Genomic DNA, 15223 nt, shown 5'->3' on the forward strand with positions numbered 1-15223 from the left:
TATATGTATGCATGTGTGTGTGTGTATTACACTGTAAGTTTGCCATGTTAAAGGCAAGCTGCAGAGTTTTCTGTCTGGTTTTCCCACACACAGGGTTTATTATCTGTAAAATGGAGTAATTTGCACTGAATGTGTCCACTGTGTTACTGAGTGGAGAGATTTGCGGGTAGCAGGAGCAGGACCATATGCCGAGCTGCCTAATACCTTACCAAGTGGCTCCCCGCTGATGTTTGGTCTCACCAGTGTGAAACAGACAGGAATCAATGCAGACAGGTGGAGGCTGTGGGTGTGGCATCTCGGGCTCTGGTCCTGATGGTGCTGCAGACCTTTACCCTCAGCTGAGATCCCACAGGCTCTACTTCTGAGCATGATCAGTGTGTGGTGAGGTACTGACCTTTTGGGGGTAGGCAGGCAGTTGGCTCCCGAGGCAGACTGAAGAGATCCCTGAGCAATTCCATCCGTATCAGGGTGGACAAGGGGCCAGGCATGAAGGTCCTGACCCAGAATACGGATATCAGACTAGTGGAGCCCTTGAAAGGTTGAGAGATCTCGGAGAAAGCTAGGAGTGAGAGGACACTGGACAATACACACTACCTGAGCTGAGCCTCAGTTTCCCCATTTATAGCAAGAGGCAATGCCATCCTGTAAGTACAACAGCCTTTTGGCAGTTGGGTAGTTCTTAGCCTTTTAGGGAAGTGTGATAAGGCTGGCACCACCACATCACTCCTAAGCTTCCTCTGTGTCTGTCCCTAATGTGCTTTTGCCAGTGTCAGGAGACCACCATGGTCCCTGATGCTTTCTGCTCGGTGCTGGGTAAAAGTTGGACTTGAAGCTACTGAGGTGTTAGCATGGAGCGTTTGTCACTATTGCCCTTCTCTGTATGTCTGAATGGGCACAATACCCCAGATTTAGGGTGCTGTGAGTTTTATATGAAATAATGGCCACCCTAATGTCATCCTGTTACCTGGATGGTAACTGAGTTGTGCCCAAATGGGTTCTGTCTTTCTGTAATGCCCCAAATGGTTGATGGGTGGCTACCAAAGAAGGTGTCCTTTCCTTCCAGGAGTCTCCCAGGGCAACCTGGACAGCCTCAGCAGAGCCCTAGGCGTCCTGGAGGAGCGCATCAACAGCTCTCGGAGGAGGGTGCGCAGGCATGCCACGGACGATGACTACAACATTGAGGTCCTTCTGGGTGTGGATGACTCGGTGGTCCAGTTCCATGGGAAGGAGCACGTGCAGAAGTACCTGCTGACACTCATGAACATTGTGAGTCAAGGCTCAGGGGTGCAGGGGAACAGGGGTGGGACCAGTCTCCTGGAGGCAGGGCTTGAGTAGGGCAGGGAGATTGGGTTTAGATAGGGACTGGGCAGTGGCTGGGTGGGTCTATGGGTGGGTCCATCAGAGAGTAGGACATTGGCGAATTGGGCTGGAAGATGGATATGATGTGGTTAGTATTAATTGCCAATATCAGAGACTCCAGAATCACCTTGGAGATGGGCCTCTGGGCATGCCTATGGGAAATTAATCTTGACTGCATTAATTAAGGTGGGAAGACTCCTCCACTGTGGGCAGCACCATTCCCTAGGCTGGGATTCTGGACTGTGTAAGTGGAGAAAGGAGCTGAGCAGCAGCATTCATCCCTCTCTGCTCCCTGATTGTGTCTGTGATGTGACCAGCTGCCCCAAGCTCCTGCTGTCTTGATTTCCCCCACTATGACCAACTGTGCCCTTGAATTGTGAGGCAGAATTCTTTTGTCAGAGCATATTATCACAGCAATGGAGAAAAAAAGCTAAGCTACAGGGGTCTTGGAGGACTAGGCTGGACTCCAGGGTGGGGCCTTATGGGGCAGAGCTAAGCTGACCGGCTGAGATCTTCTCCTTTCAGGGTGGTGGGATCGCCAAAGCCATGCTCAGAGATGAGAAGTGGGAGGAAGGACTAGGCAACGATCATGACTACTCCTCTCAAATGGAGCCTAAGGGGGAGGGGCTGCTTTGTGGGAGGAGAGTGGGCTTACAGGGCGCTGCAATGAACAAGGTCCTCCCAGGACCTAGCTGGAGGTGAGCAGACATAGGTACAGAGATGAGCTCTGTGTCCACAGTTTAGCGCTGCCTTTCTAGGTCAGAGGCTGAGTCCTTGGGAACTAAGGTGGCACACAGATCAGGCTCTGGGGGGGGGGGGGTCCTGGTGAAAAGATCCGTCTGGGATAGAAGGAAGAAAGTGAGCGAGCTGAACCCTGGAAAGAGATTGCACCCCATGAGTGGTCTCCCTTCCCTGAGTTGTCCTGGTTATGTCCTTGATTCCCTGAATCTCCACCTTTACCCTGCACAATTCTTTGTATTTGTTCATTTTATTTTGGAGAATGCTAATCTCACATTAATTTTTGAAAAGTACCTTTAATTTAATAATAATAAAACCATAATTATTGAAGTTAACAAACCTCTGAGATATGGCTGTAATAATAATAGTAACAACAGAAATAAATAAAGCCATAATTACTGCAACTAATGATCTGCCAATGTGTGGCTGGCTGTGTGCCAGGCCCAGGCTAGCCACTTGCTGTGGAAATATTCACTCTAAGCCTGTAAGAGTGGTAGATATGCAGATCTCGTCAGCTCCAGAGTACGCACTCTTCCCTCAGATCCACTGCTGTCCAACTCGAAGGGAAAGGGCAGGGCTTAGAATTAGAAAGACAGACAAGACAAGACAAAACAAAACAAAACAGGACTGGAGCGATGGCTCAGAGGTTAAGAGCGCTGACTGTTGCTCTTCCAGAGGTACTGAGTTCAATTCCCAGCAACCACATGGTGGCTCACAACCATCTATAATGGGATCTGATGTCTCTTCTGGAGTGTCCGAAGCCAGTGACAGTGTACTAACATACATTCAATAATAATAATAATAGTAATAATAATAATAATAAATATTATATATAATAAATTTTATTATTATTAAGATTTGGTGTATCCATGTGAATGAGATTCCAGTCCTCTGAGCCTTGATGTTCCCATCATTAAAAAGGGTCGGTTCCCTCTTGTATCCAGTAGGCTGTCTTAAATTCCATAATGGAAGTGAATGGTTTTTTTTCAGTCTCTAAGTAAGGTAATGGCATTTTCAAACTCCAGATAAAATGTGGTTTTGCGCACATGACAGTGACAAGATCGCAGAGAGCACCCTGCCCGAAGGTGGAGGGACTGGGGCTTCTTCATGGGGCAGATGCATGAAAATCCTCCTTTTTCCTGCTAGGAGGCTCCTGTATCACAGAGCTCCGTGGAGGACAACAACAACAACACAAAGATGTTAGGAGATAATCCCGAGGTGTTGAGAAAGGACGTCTGGGTCACATCTGTTTCCCTTGTCACACAGATATGCACTTGTGCACAGCAAGTGTTTATTGACTGAGGGCTTGGCCTCGTGGGCAGGGTGTCAAGTCCATCAGAAGCCAAGGGCGAGCGAGGAACAGAGTCCTGGGGCTCAGTGAGGCTGGGGTGGAGTTCACCCCTCATCCAAGCTCCTCCTGCTGCCTCAAGAGGTCCTCGTGGAGATAAGGGGAGATGAGGTTTCTTCACTGGAGAGCAGAATGCTAATTCCCTCTGCCTTTCAGAGAGTGTTCCACAGTGGGGAGAGGGATTGTGCAAGGCTGAGGGGACATTCTGGTGGCCCTGGAGAAGGAGAACCTTCTAGAACATTGCTGTGTGACAGAGCTTTCTGCAGCTACCCTTCTGGCCTTTGAGATGTTGTAGCCACTGGCCAGATGTTGTAGCTCATCTTGAGCTCGTGAAATGTCACCAGTGAGAGGAAGGAACTAATCAATTGTTTTTAATCCAATAGAATTGTAAAGCTTAATTAAAAGTGTTTTAATAAGAGAGAAGCCAGGCCTGGGGCTGGGAAGATGCTCACCATATAAGCACTAGGACCTGAGTTCAGGTTCTCAGCCAAAAGCTGGGTTCGGTGGCACACACCTGCAGTCCCAGTCCAGCCGAGGAAGTGAGTTCCAGGTTTCATGAGAGACACTAACTCAATTGGTAAGGTTTCCATCTATCTGTGGAAGTGATAGAGCAGGGCACCTGACTTCCTCCTCTGGCCTTTACACACACACACACACACACACACACATGTTTGTATACCACTCACACTTACATACTTGCACATCCATATAAATAACTAAGGGATTGAAGAGGATGCTTGACACATGACCTCTCCACAAGCACATAAGTGTGCATTTGCTCACACATACTCCAAATCAAGAAGGGGTAGGAAGAGAACAGCAAGCCTAGAGCTCCGGCCTATAGTCCCAGCTACCTGGGAAGCTGAAGCAGGAGGATCTCAAGTTCAAGACCAGCCTTGGTGAGCTCTTCTTTCAAATAAAAGTAGTTAGGTGGTGCTGACACACACCTTTAATCCCAGCACTCATGGAGCAGAGTCAGGTGGATCTCTGATTTTGAGGCTAGCCTGGTATATAGAGTGAGTTCCAGGACAGTCAGTGCTACCCAGAGAAATCCTGTTCTGAAAAACCAACCAATCAAACAAACAAACAAACAAAAAAAAAAAAGAATCACAATAAAGAGAGCTAGGAATATATAGATATGATAGAGGGCTTGCCAAGCATGCGAGAGCCCTAGAGTTATGCCCAGGTATACAGACCATCACCACCATTTTTAAGTGCACAGCTTGTATGTAGCCTTAGTGCCATTCATGTGAAAACGCATAGGTCACACCATCGATGCACAGGACTCTTTCCGTCTTGCGAAGCTGAATCTCCCACCATTAATTACTAACCTTCGACTGGTCCCCTGGGTTCTGGATGCTATATATCATTCTGATTTTGGTGTTCGAATTAAACCACTCTGGACCTGTAAACCAGTGAATTTGTACGATGTTTGTCCTTGGGAACCATCTTATTTAATTTAGTGTAATAGTCTAAAGGTTGTTCATATTGTAATGTGTTGGAATTCCACGTGTGTGTGTGTGTGTGTGTGTGTGTGTGTGTGTGTGTGTCTATGTGTCTGAGTGTCTGTCTGTATGTTTTGTTTTGCTTTGTTTTTGATATTGGTCTTTCTTTCTTTCTTTCTTTCTTTCTTTCTTTCTTTCTTCCTTGTTTGTTTGTTTGTTTGTTTGTTTGTTTGTTTCTTGATAGTTGGCCTTGAATTTGTAATCCTCCTGCCTCTAACCTCCTGAGTGCTGGAATCACACAGGAATGCCCAACCTCCTTCCTTACAGAGGCTCAATAAAATCCATAGTATATCTAGATAGATTTGTTTATCCATTCACCCACTGATGGGCATCTGGGCAGCCTCCACCTCTTGGCTGTTGTGACAAAGGCTGCTGGCCACATGGGTTACAGATTTCTGTTCATCATTGTTTTACATTCCTTTGCCTACAGACATGGGAGTAGAAACACTGAATCATATGGTAATTCTATGTTTGACTTAAAAAAAAACCACCACGCTGTTTTCCACAGCAGCTGTATCATCTTATGTTCCCACCAATAATGTGTGAGGGTTCCCAGCAGCCCACAGCACTTGTCATCTTGATAGTAGCCACACTAATGGGAACATGGCTTGTAATTAATCAGCACTGAAGTTTAAGTTGCCGGTGTGGCCAGGGGCAGTGATCCTGAGTGTTACAGTCATGGGAAGACCTGCTGAGCACTCTTCTGAACTTGGAATTGACCTCCATTTACTAAGCAAGCCTGGGCAACTCTGGGTATGTGGAATTCAAGCCACAACCCCAAATAGCCCTCAAAGGCCAGGCCAGTGGCTAGTCACAATCCTCTTATAAGTCCACATCTGGTCCCGGGATCCCCAAGGCTGGAACCAAAGTAGCATCACCGAGGGACCGGCATAGCACGGGGCTGGGATGTAGCTCAGCTGTTAGAACGCATATCCAGATGTGGCACTGGGTGGGCTGCAACTGCCCTCTGGGTCTCTTGACTATTGGCTTGTGATAACAGGTGGAGGTGGCTCCGTGATTGAAGGACAGTCTGGTCAGCAAGCTGCCCACTGAGCTGGGTGCTGTAGGAGAGGCTTTTCTGACACAACACACACATGTCTATTCAGCCCCCAAAGAAAACATGGGACAGACCCAAATAACAACCACACCAAAGTCCAACTCCATGAACCAAAGAGGTTTTATTGGGTATATGGGTGAGGGGTCACTTACAGGAGCAGAGAGGACCAATAAGGGCTCCGCCTCCTTAATGGGCTCTATAACTTCCTCAAACAATGAGTACAAACAGCTAGGCACCACGTGTTCAAGCACATGAGCCCAGGGGAGACATCATACGCAGATCACAGTAGAAAGTGAGAATTTGCCCATCTGCCCCACCCCCTGCTTCATCTCAGACCCACTGGAGGCTGATGGTATCTGCTGATCCCTCTGTGAGACCCGCTTACCCGGAGACACCACCTACCGACTCGTTCCCTGCCAGCCAGACCCATTCCCCCCCAGTTCCCTCCCTAAATTCGGAAAAGTATTTTTTTTCAGTTCATTAAAACATTCTATATTTAACAGAGATAATATATTATTTATGCCGTAAGATTAGAATGAACTCATACAGATCTCTCCATATTTTCTCCCAGAATTTCCTCGCCACGACTTCATTTTAATGAGTGTGGAATGTTGTTGCAGTGAGGAGCGTGTGCTTTTTATGTAACTGATTATTTACACGACGCCTCCGGGGAATAAAACTCACTTCCCTTTCGGAGGTCAGATGTGCCACCTACTATTGTACATCCTTATAGCTGAATCTGTCCCTCATCCTTAACTATTTCCTTAGACTGGACTCCTAAGAGTTAAGTCTTCCAACAGCTAACACACACATGTTAAAGTCTCCTATGCCAAAATAGTCTGTGTGGCTTCATCATCAGTGTCGGCTCCACTGAGGAAAACCCCCTGCCTCATTTCTTACTTGTGGTAACTTATAGCTTCAACTATGACATCTTAAAATTTCCCGTTGCAAGCTGTAGCTATTCTGTTTATTTTTAGTTCATTTATTTATATTCCATGTGTGTGTGTGTGTGTGTGTGTGTGTGAGAGAGAGAGAGAGAGAGAGAGAGAGAGAGAGAGAGAGAGAGAGCAGGTGGAGGTCAGAGAACAACTTTCAGGCATCAGTTCTTTCCTCCCACCAAGCGTGTCCTACAAACTGAACTCAAGTCATCAGGCTTCATAGCAAGCACCATTGCAAGGTGAAGGGCTCAGAGGAGGGTGCCCTGAAGTGTCTCTTGACACAGAGTAGGCTTAAGGTCATTTCAGACATTAAGACCTTAGCTGGAAGACCAGCCCTAAGTCCAAGCCAAGATTCATCGGGAAATAGTTTTTACGAAACAAGTCAGCAACTCAAATGTGAGGATTTTAAATCAAGAATTCTAACACAAAACACTGCAAAGATAAATCAATTTAATGTGGGCTTGGAAGTGGCAGTAGGAAAGCAAGAGAAGTCTTTGTTCTGGGTAATTAAATCATTTGATTCTGTAAGAGCACTTAGCTCAGTCCGTGAAGTTAAAACACCGCAGTTCCTAATGTACGGTGGTCTCGGGTCTGAGGGAAGTGTTTCAGGCTGGGTCTGTTGGTGTGGAGTGTGGATGAACAACACAGTCATGTGTTCAAAGCAAGGCTGCAGTGAAGTTGTGCTGTACAATATAGGTGAATACAGCCAGAAGCACCTCAGGTTCCTTACAGTTTTGTGTATGCCCAGAGATGCTTTATTGATACCACGTTGTTTTCAATCCCCACATTGAGCTCTGCGAGCCCACTGGGCTCAAAGCTCACAGTTTAGGAAGCTGTGGGATCTAGCACACGTGACTGTTCAAGCTGGGCTTGTATGTGAATCAATAATGAAGTAGGTTTGTCTCCTCTGACGTCATCACAGACACACAGATATCACACATGGGGTTTCGGTGACCTCCACAGAATGACCATGATTTCATCAGCGGAGAGGAATGTCTCAGTTCCATTGTCATCATAGGGGACCAGATGGCCCCAGAGCTAGTGCTTAAGTAATTCCTGCTATCTGGCTTTAAGAAAACAACCTTAAGTGATAACCATGGTCCTTTCTGTATCCCTCTGCAGTGAGGTCCTTGGGTGTGGTGGTGGGGAGAACATTCCGAATACAGTGTGCCCATTGATCTGCTGAAGCATCCCTTGCTTGGACTCAGCTTCTCCATCCTTAAACCTGAGGCTTTACCTGCTACCATATTAGCCAAACTTCCATTCGAGGAAGAACGGACCCTCAGCAGACAAACCCTCCCTTGCCTCCCCCTTGAAGCTGGAGTAGCCCTTATCTGAAGGACACCTCGGTGACCTCACACTCAAGCCGAATTGTATCTTTCTCCTCCTCATACCCCAAGCTACCCAACACACCACCTCTACCTCCGCCTAGCCCCACTGCCTCCAAGGTTCTCTGAGGTCGCTTGGAGGATTCCTTTTAAAGGAGTGAATGAACTGGCTTTAACCTCCATTTGAAAACGGTTGAGTGGATTTCTGGGCAAGAGCAGTCAGTCTGTCTGAGCTGTGTGAAGCACTCTTCCACTGAGGGCAGAGTCATCCCTTAGGCTTGTAGAGCACATGGGGTTCAGGGGTCCCCTGCGCTTTCGGAGCTGAGCCTCTACCTTTTGATTTCTCCTAGCAGATTGGCAGTCCTCAGCACAGTGTGTTCTGAAACAACTCGTGTTCAACGAACAATCTATTTGTGCCAAGACTTGAATATGCTTCCTCTTTTTCTTTTCTAATTTAATCCAGAAGTTGGCCTTGACTTGCCGAAGCCTTGCCAGGGTTTGTAAACAATCAGCTGCTCACCAACTTTCAAGAATGCTGGGGCCTGCACAGCGGCAGTGCAGGAATGTTTTGTGCTAGGCTCAGGGGGGGAAGGAAATCTTGTGTACTGCAAGGCAGCTTTCGGAAAGCATCGTCCACCCCATCCCCTGCCCTGGTTCATGTGTCTGGCTCAGCTTCCTGCAACAGAGAGACACTGAAACTTGGGACTGCCCAGACTGGAGGGGCATACTTAGTGTAGGAGCCAGCCAGAGCAAGAGAGGGGAAGGATGGAGGTCCAAAGTTCTCTTCTCACCTGGCTGTGTCGCCTGGGCCAAGGGAGGACCACTCTGTGGTCCTGCTGTTCCTCAGGCTTAGCTCCCGAGGCCTGAGATCAAGGTCATTCTGCTTACCACGGTGGCTTGGGGGCGCTGCACACAAAGCCCGGAAGAGAACCATTTCACCAGATGCTGCTGGATGCCAGGCAGCAGTGGGTGTAGGTAGCTGTGGGCTCTGGGGCATAGCAGAGATCGGGAGAAGCCACGTCCCCTGGCAATGACCTCTTCAGCTCTGTTCACTTGAGCTTAGACAGGAATAACCTGCCCTGCCCTTGCTGCGTCTGGTTTTTCTTAAATGAAGGTGGGAATCTCCGGGGGAAACCTAATCATTTTTCAATGTGAGCTACAAATTGCAATTAAGTGCTCATAATGTCGGGTGAATTGGAGCACAGCTGTGGTGTCTACCAGGCCAGAGGGCAGCCTGCTTGTTCCTTCTGGCTTAGAGGGAAGCAGGTAATTGTCACTGTAGTCCCTCTGTGCCCCAGATGTGGGGACAGTGTAGCTCCAAGGACTGCTGTGAGCAACACTCTAGGTGCCGATCACCTGGACAGGTATGGGATGAGTAGAGGCCCTTTGGGTCATGAACCATTGTATCCTGTGCTCCCTAAAGGCCATGCCTCATTATGGACAGTGGAGCATGGAGATAGCCAAGACTGCCTCTGTCCCTGATTGGTCAGAGTAAACTTTAAAGACTGGATGGAGACTAGAAACTGCATCAGGCGTGTCCGGGGGAACTGGATAGAGAAGGCTCTTCAATGACTTTTCAGCTTGCAATGCAGATGAGTCTGGGATGTAGCAAAGCCCATGCAAGGGCCCAGGGGTCTCTGTCTCTCTGTCTCTCTGTCTCTGTCTCTCTGTCTCTCTCCCTCTCTCTGTCTCTGTGTCTCTGTCTCTGTCTCTCTGTCTCTCTCTGTCTCTCTGTCTCTCTGTCTCTCTCTCTCTTTCTCTCTCCCAGGATCTGGGCCCCTAATGAGGTTCTAGATAGAGGAAGGGTCACTGCGAGCCAGTAGAATCTTACACTTATGGAGATCACAGTCCAAAGAGCTGGAGTGGCACAGAGGTCTGTGGTGATTGTGTAGGGGTGGAAACACTGGGACGGGGGAGGACTGGAATGTCCTCACCTCTGCTTCTGTCTCTTCTCTGTCATTCTTTCTGCATGCTGAGAGCCACTCAGCCACTCCTCATTGCCCCCCCCCCATGCCTCCTGACAGCTGATGAGGGAGCCCAGGAGCTGCCTGTCCTTGGTTCCCACAGGGAGCTGACAGTTGTCAAAGCAGGAGTCAGAGTCCCTGTAGATGGACATGCAGAGCCAGGCACCGTCACTCCCTGGTGACAGCTGGAAGCGGCTGTTGAGCTTGTCTTGTGCAGGCTCCAGCAAGGAGGTGACAGCTGAGCCAGACAGCAGAGATGACAGTCTCCCTTGCCAGGCTTCACTCTGGGCAGATGTGGGCTGTCATCGTGCCCAAACTTCTCCATGGCGTGTCCCCTGCCCCTGTACCAAGTTGTAGTCAGACATCCCCGAGGCCCTTCTCCTCTTGGGATTCTCAGAGAACATTGTCTACCGGATTTTGCACATTCAGCCCCCAAGAAAGGGTTGGTGCATAGTAGGTGTTCACGAAATGTCCTTTATAGTTCTTTCTTTTAAACTTCTGAGATAAGGTTTTATGTAGCTTAGACTGATCTTGAACTTGCTATGTAGCTGAGGATGACCTTGAATTCCTGATGCACCTGGTGCCGGGAGACATATGCTATGCAGAGGAAAACCAATTCCTGATGTGTTTGAATGAGCATCCACTCTGGCTAAAGTCAGGGTGTTAGAAAGCGCCCATGAGGGGCATGTCCAGAGCAGGCTACCCTTGCCATGAACTTGAGCATACAAAACTTAGTATTGCCATGTTCCATAGAATTTCTCAGGATCCCTCTGCTGGGGTCCAGGGACATCATGCACAGTGCTGGTTTAAGACCTTTAGTCACAGATGCCGCTGTCTCTTCTGTGCTAGTGCTGTGAGCCAGCTTCTCTCCCTGCTTCACGTCGGGTCACTGGGCCCGAATGGCGGCGGGAAGGCCGGTTTGAGTCTTCCCTATTTTGAGCTGTTCTTCATCTGAGCTCTTTGGGTGTACTGGGTGGGAAATGGAGTGGGGGAAGGGGAATGGACTTCATGTGCCTTCAGCTCTGCAGCCTTATAGTAGGTTGGTCTGATGGTGTTTGTATTCTAATGCTAAATACTGGCTCTCAAGATCTATCCCCCCACATCCCCCTACATCCCCCCAGCCCCCAACCCCCGCATGAGCAGATCCTCACATACACCAAGTGATGCCATGTGAACCTTGCTCCCCAGTTAACCTGGTCAGTAAAAGGCTAGAGCCTGTGATTGGGCCGTGCAGGGGGAAAGCTGGGGCTTGAGGATAAAGGGAGTGGGTTACAGGTAGAGAAAGAAGAGAAGAAGAAAGGAGGAGGCGGCCATGAGAGGAGCATGAGCACACGGCCAGGAAAGACAGCACGTGACAAGGGACATCACGGCTGGGAGATAAGTTAGAATAACTCCAAACCCGCCCCATCTGGCTTATGGCTTGACAAAGTGCCTGGTTGTGTGTCTTTTATACAGGCTAGCTAGAATGCTAATAAAAATAAGAAAATAAGAAAAATTACAAAAATTATAATTTCACTTACACACTCTCTTCCCCAGGTAGGAGCCTCTGGGTGACACTTATACCTGTCTAGGGCTGGGACAGTCATGGTGCCTTAGGTCTCACTGTTTTACTCAAACATAGGTCAGGCCCTGTGTCTAACCTTCATAGGTACCATCTAGGGACCAGACTCTCCTCTTATGCTGTGGTCTCGTCACTGTGGGAGGCAGAGCGAGGCCTCTGGATCTGTCAGTCTCTAATGTTAAGGGTAGAGTGGACACTGAGCCTAGCCCTGGTCTCACTTCCCACTTCTCAACACCCTCCCGTCTCCTTCATCTACCACAGTGTTTTCTACTCCCGAGGGCGCTGCAGGAACTGCCCCGAGGCCGCTGGCTCCTTGGATTTCTTGGTTCTCTCATCTTTCCTTGGGTCACGATCTGATCAAGCAGAAGGAGAATCTGGTTCACCGAGGAATGAAATATACCTCGTTCTCAGAGAACACAACAGTGCCCAAGTGGAGCTTGGTGACAGAGCTCTAGTCCCTGGGGACGGTTGTACCACGCAGGCTCCGAGACGGGGACGGGGGATACTAGTGACCTGACCAGGGGGAAGTTCAAGGTCTTGGTACTGAGGGAATGAGACTGCATCCTGAAATGGAACACCACACTGAACCCCCAGTCTGTGTGCCTCCACCAGCCGTCTCAACATAATACTCTAGAGACTTGAAGTCCTGAGGTCACAGCCAGCAGGAGTCAAAAGCCCTGCTGTCTCGATCTTCCATCCCCCATTGGGCTGAGAGTGGCTGAGAGGCCTTTGAGGGCTCTAGGTCCCCTGCTCTGTGTCCGGTGGCCTCAGCAGTGACCACACTTCCCTATCTGGAAGCGTTACTTCTGATATTTGATAGGTCAGCCCATGGAGGATCAGGCCTAGAAGGAAGTGTGGATGGCTGTGACCCAGGAGCTCAGGCCCCAGCTCCAGATCCTAATCACACTCCGATGTCTCTTGATTGTGGAGAAACACCTTAAACAAATGCTGGTGTTTGCAGACATTGCCTCCTGGTATTAAGAGGGAAATTAGGGTCCCTTCTTTGGGTTCCTAGTCTTGTTAATGAAAGAATTTAAAAAACATTCAGTGGAGGCTCAAAGGGTAGTTTTTGTTTGTTTGTTTGTTTGTTTGTTTGTGAAAGAGTTGTTCTGTGTAGCTCTGGCTGTCCTGGAACTAGCTCCGTAAACTGTGCTGGCCTCAAACTCACAGAGATTCTCTGCCTCCCGAGTGCTCCAAATAAAGGTGTGTACCACCACCACCACCAACAACAACAACAACAACTGGCTTTCGAGGATGGTTACATGAGCGTGGGACAAAACAACAGGCAAGCAAGCAGCAGCCAGAGGGAAGAGGGACATGAAGAAGAGGAAGAAAGCAAGCCATGCCCTTGGCATCAGGCGGCTATGCTTAGCCAGGGAGGTCAGCAGGCGGGCACGTGGCAGTAGACAGCCGTATGGTGGAGGCAGAGGGGGAGAGGTAGGGCTTAATGTTAGTGCCAGAGAGAACACGCTCAGGCTCTGGACAGAGAAAGAACGAGGAAAGGAGAGAAAGGAAAAGCTGTGCCTTTCCAAGTTCAGACTGTGAATAGGGGGCTAAGTCAGCGAAGTTCCATGGCTGTCTCGCAGCAAGTGACGAAGGCGTCCCTGGGAAGGACAGGTATATTTTCCAATTAAAGGGATAACTATCCCTCCATCTCTTCAGCTTGAATCAGCCTGGCTGAGGGGTGGTCTCTTAACTAGGTGATGGGCAGGTCCCATTGGATGAATCCTTAGGACAGGAGACAGTAGCGTGAAGTGTCCCACTCTGTGGGACAGATCAGAAGGTTGTGTCTCAGTCTTTGGACCCGATCTTAAGGAGCGGGGAAAGTGGGTGTTTACCTTTTGAGTGTTACCAGGAAAATGGGAGGCAGGGTTCAGAACTTCCCTTGCCTCCAAGGCTGAAGCCAAGAGGGACCAAAATCTGGGACAGTGCCCACTACCTGACCCTCTTGTCCTGGATAGCTTCGCTAACATAGTGCTGTGCGCCAAGGATTTTTCTAGACACTTTGAAAACATTTTTGCATCAGTCTTCATATCAGACGAGCCACGAGGACAATTATGTCTCCATGCCCAAGGACCCTGAGGCCCGGGTGTTGCACAGCAGGACTCCAGTAGGTCCCCCCTGAGACCAGTGCAGCTGAGACAAAGGATTCAGACCCACCCTCTGCTCACCCCCAAAGCCAGAGCAAGGGTTGGACAGTTTCCTTTGGTTATTAACAACAACGTGGGAGGGTTTCTATGGCAACCATCACTTTGTTCAGTGCACCACCCTAGTGCTACCGTCAGCTGAGCATATTCCTGGAGCACACACTGGGTTCTGAGCATTGACAACCTACCTAGGGGTGAGGTAGCTTGGGCCTCAACCTAGATCCCTTGCCTGGTGAGTTATCTCCTGGCCCTGGAGGGTGTGGCGTTCCACAGGAGAGGAGGTGGGAACAGACTGTGGATGAATCTGGGGTCTATCTTGGTCACTGTGTTCAGGTACTTGGAGTTAAACGGGGGGGCGGGGGGGCTTACCTTATACATCACGGCTTGCCTAAGTCCCACCCTGCCTCTTGACACACCCATTTATGCTCCAGAAGATAAATACAAATATTCCTCCTTCTGAGGCCAGCAGACTCCTCCCCCAGCTTCCAGTGGGATATTCTGAGACCCTCAGCTTCTGATTGCTCAGTCTTGAGTTCTCCAAATTCTAGTGGGCACACCGTCTTGTCTCCCCAAAAGTCCGGTGTGTTCACACTTGGTCACCCAAACCCAGCCTCTTCTCGATTTACTTCAGGAGTCTGCATAGCAGCCACTCAGGGGCTGTGCCCTCCCCCACCACCTGGGGTCTCCCCCAGATTACTTTGCTCTCTAGGTTTTTTGAGGTGAGCATTAGACATTGTTCACTGCCCCAATCTTCCGCAGAAACATGGGGATCCCAGCACTCGGTCTGCTCAAAGCCTGTCTACCAAGCAGCAGGGCCAACAGGCCTCCCTCATAAGGAGCCCCCTTTTGTGGTCAGGTACCCCCCATTTTGTACCCAACTCCCCCTCTACCCCACCTCAGGTCACCCTCCAGGGCCCCGCTGTCATTCCAGGGATGCTTTGCCACCAACCGGGCAAACTTTTGTCATGCAGAGCCAGGTCCGTCCCAGTCTATTCCAGACCAGAAAACTTGGCTGCCTCTTTGCGTAAACAAAAAGCCCATCACAAAGCATTTCCCCCAAAATGCCAGCTCCTGGCCCAGCACAGAGAAGTGCTGGAGCTCTGAGCCTTTTTCCCCCCACAGGGCTAAAAGGCTCCAAGATCAATTTCTTAAAGACAGGGCTCAAGGGCACTGTCCCAGGGCTTCCCCTCCCCCATGAAACCTGGGTGAAAGTGTGCCCCTGCTCCTACCACGAAGGCTCTGGGAAAGGATGGGAAAGGAGGGCTGGCTGAGGGGGGG

General features: G+C 49.4%; 1 protein-coding gene across 1 annotated transcript in view; it reads left to right on the forward strand.

The window, feature by feature from the left end:
• Adamts2 (ADAM metallopeptidase with thrombospondin type 1 motif 2) overlaps positions 1 to 15223 on the forward strand; it is a 211028-nt gene that overhangs the window by 138848 nt on the left and 56957 nt on the right. Inside the window, exon 4 of the mRNA XM_021213198.2 lies at positions 1064 to 1266. Coding sequence (XP_021068857.1) covers positions 1064 to 1266 — 203 coding nt within the window. The remainder of the gene's footprint in view (positions 1 to 1063; positions 1267 to 15223) is intronic.

This window comes from Mus pahari, chromosome 14 (genome assembly GCF_900095145.1).
Source record: "Mus pahari chromosome 14, PAHARI_EIJ_v1.1, whole genome shotgun sequence".
In the NCBI taxonomy this organism is placed as follows: Eukaryota; Metazoa; Chordata; class Mammalia; order Rodentia; family Muridae; genus Mus; species Mus pahari.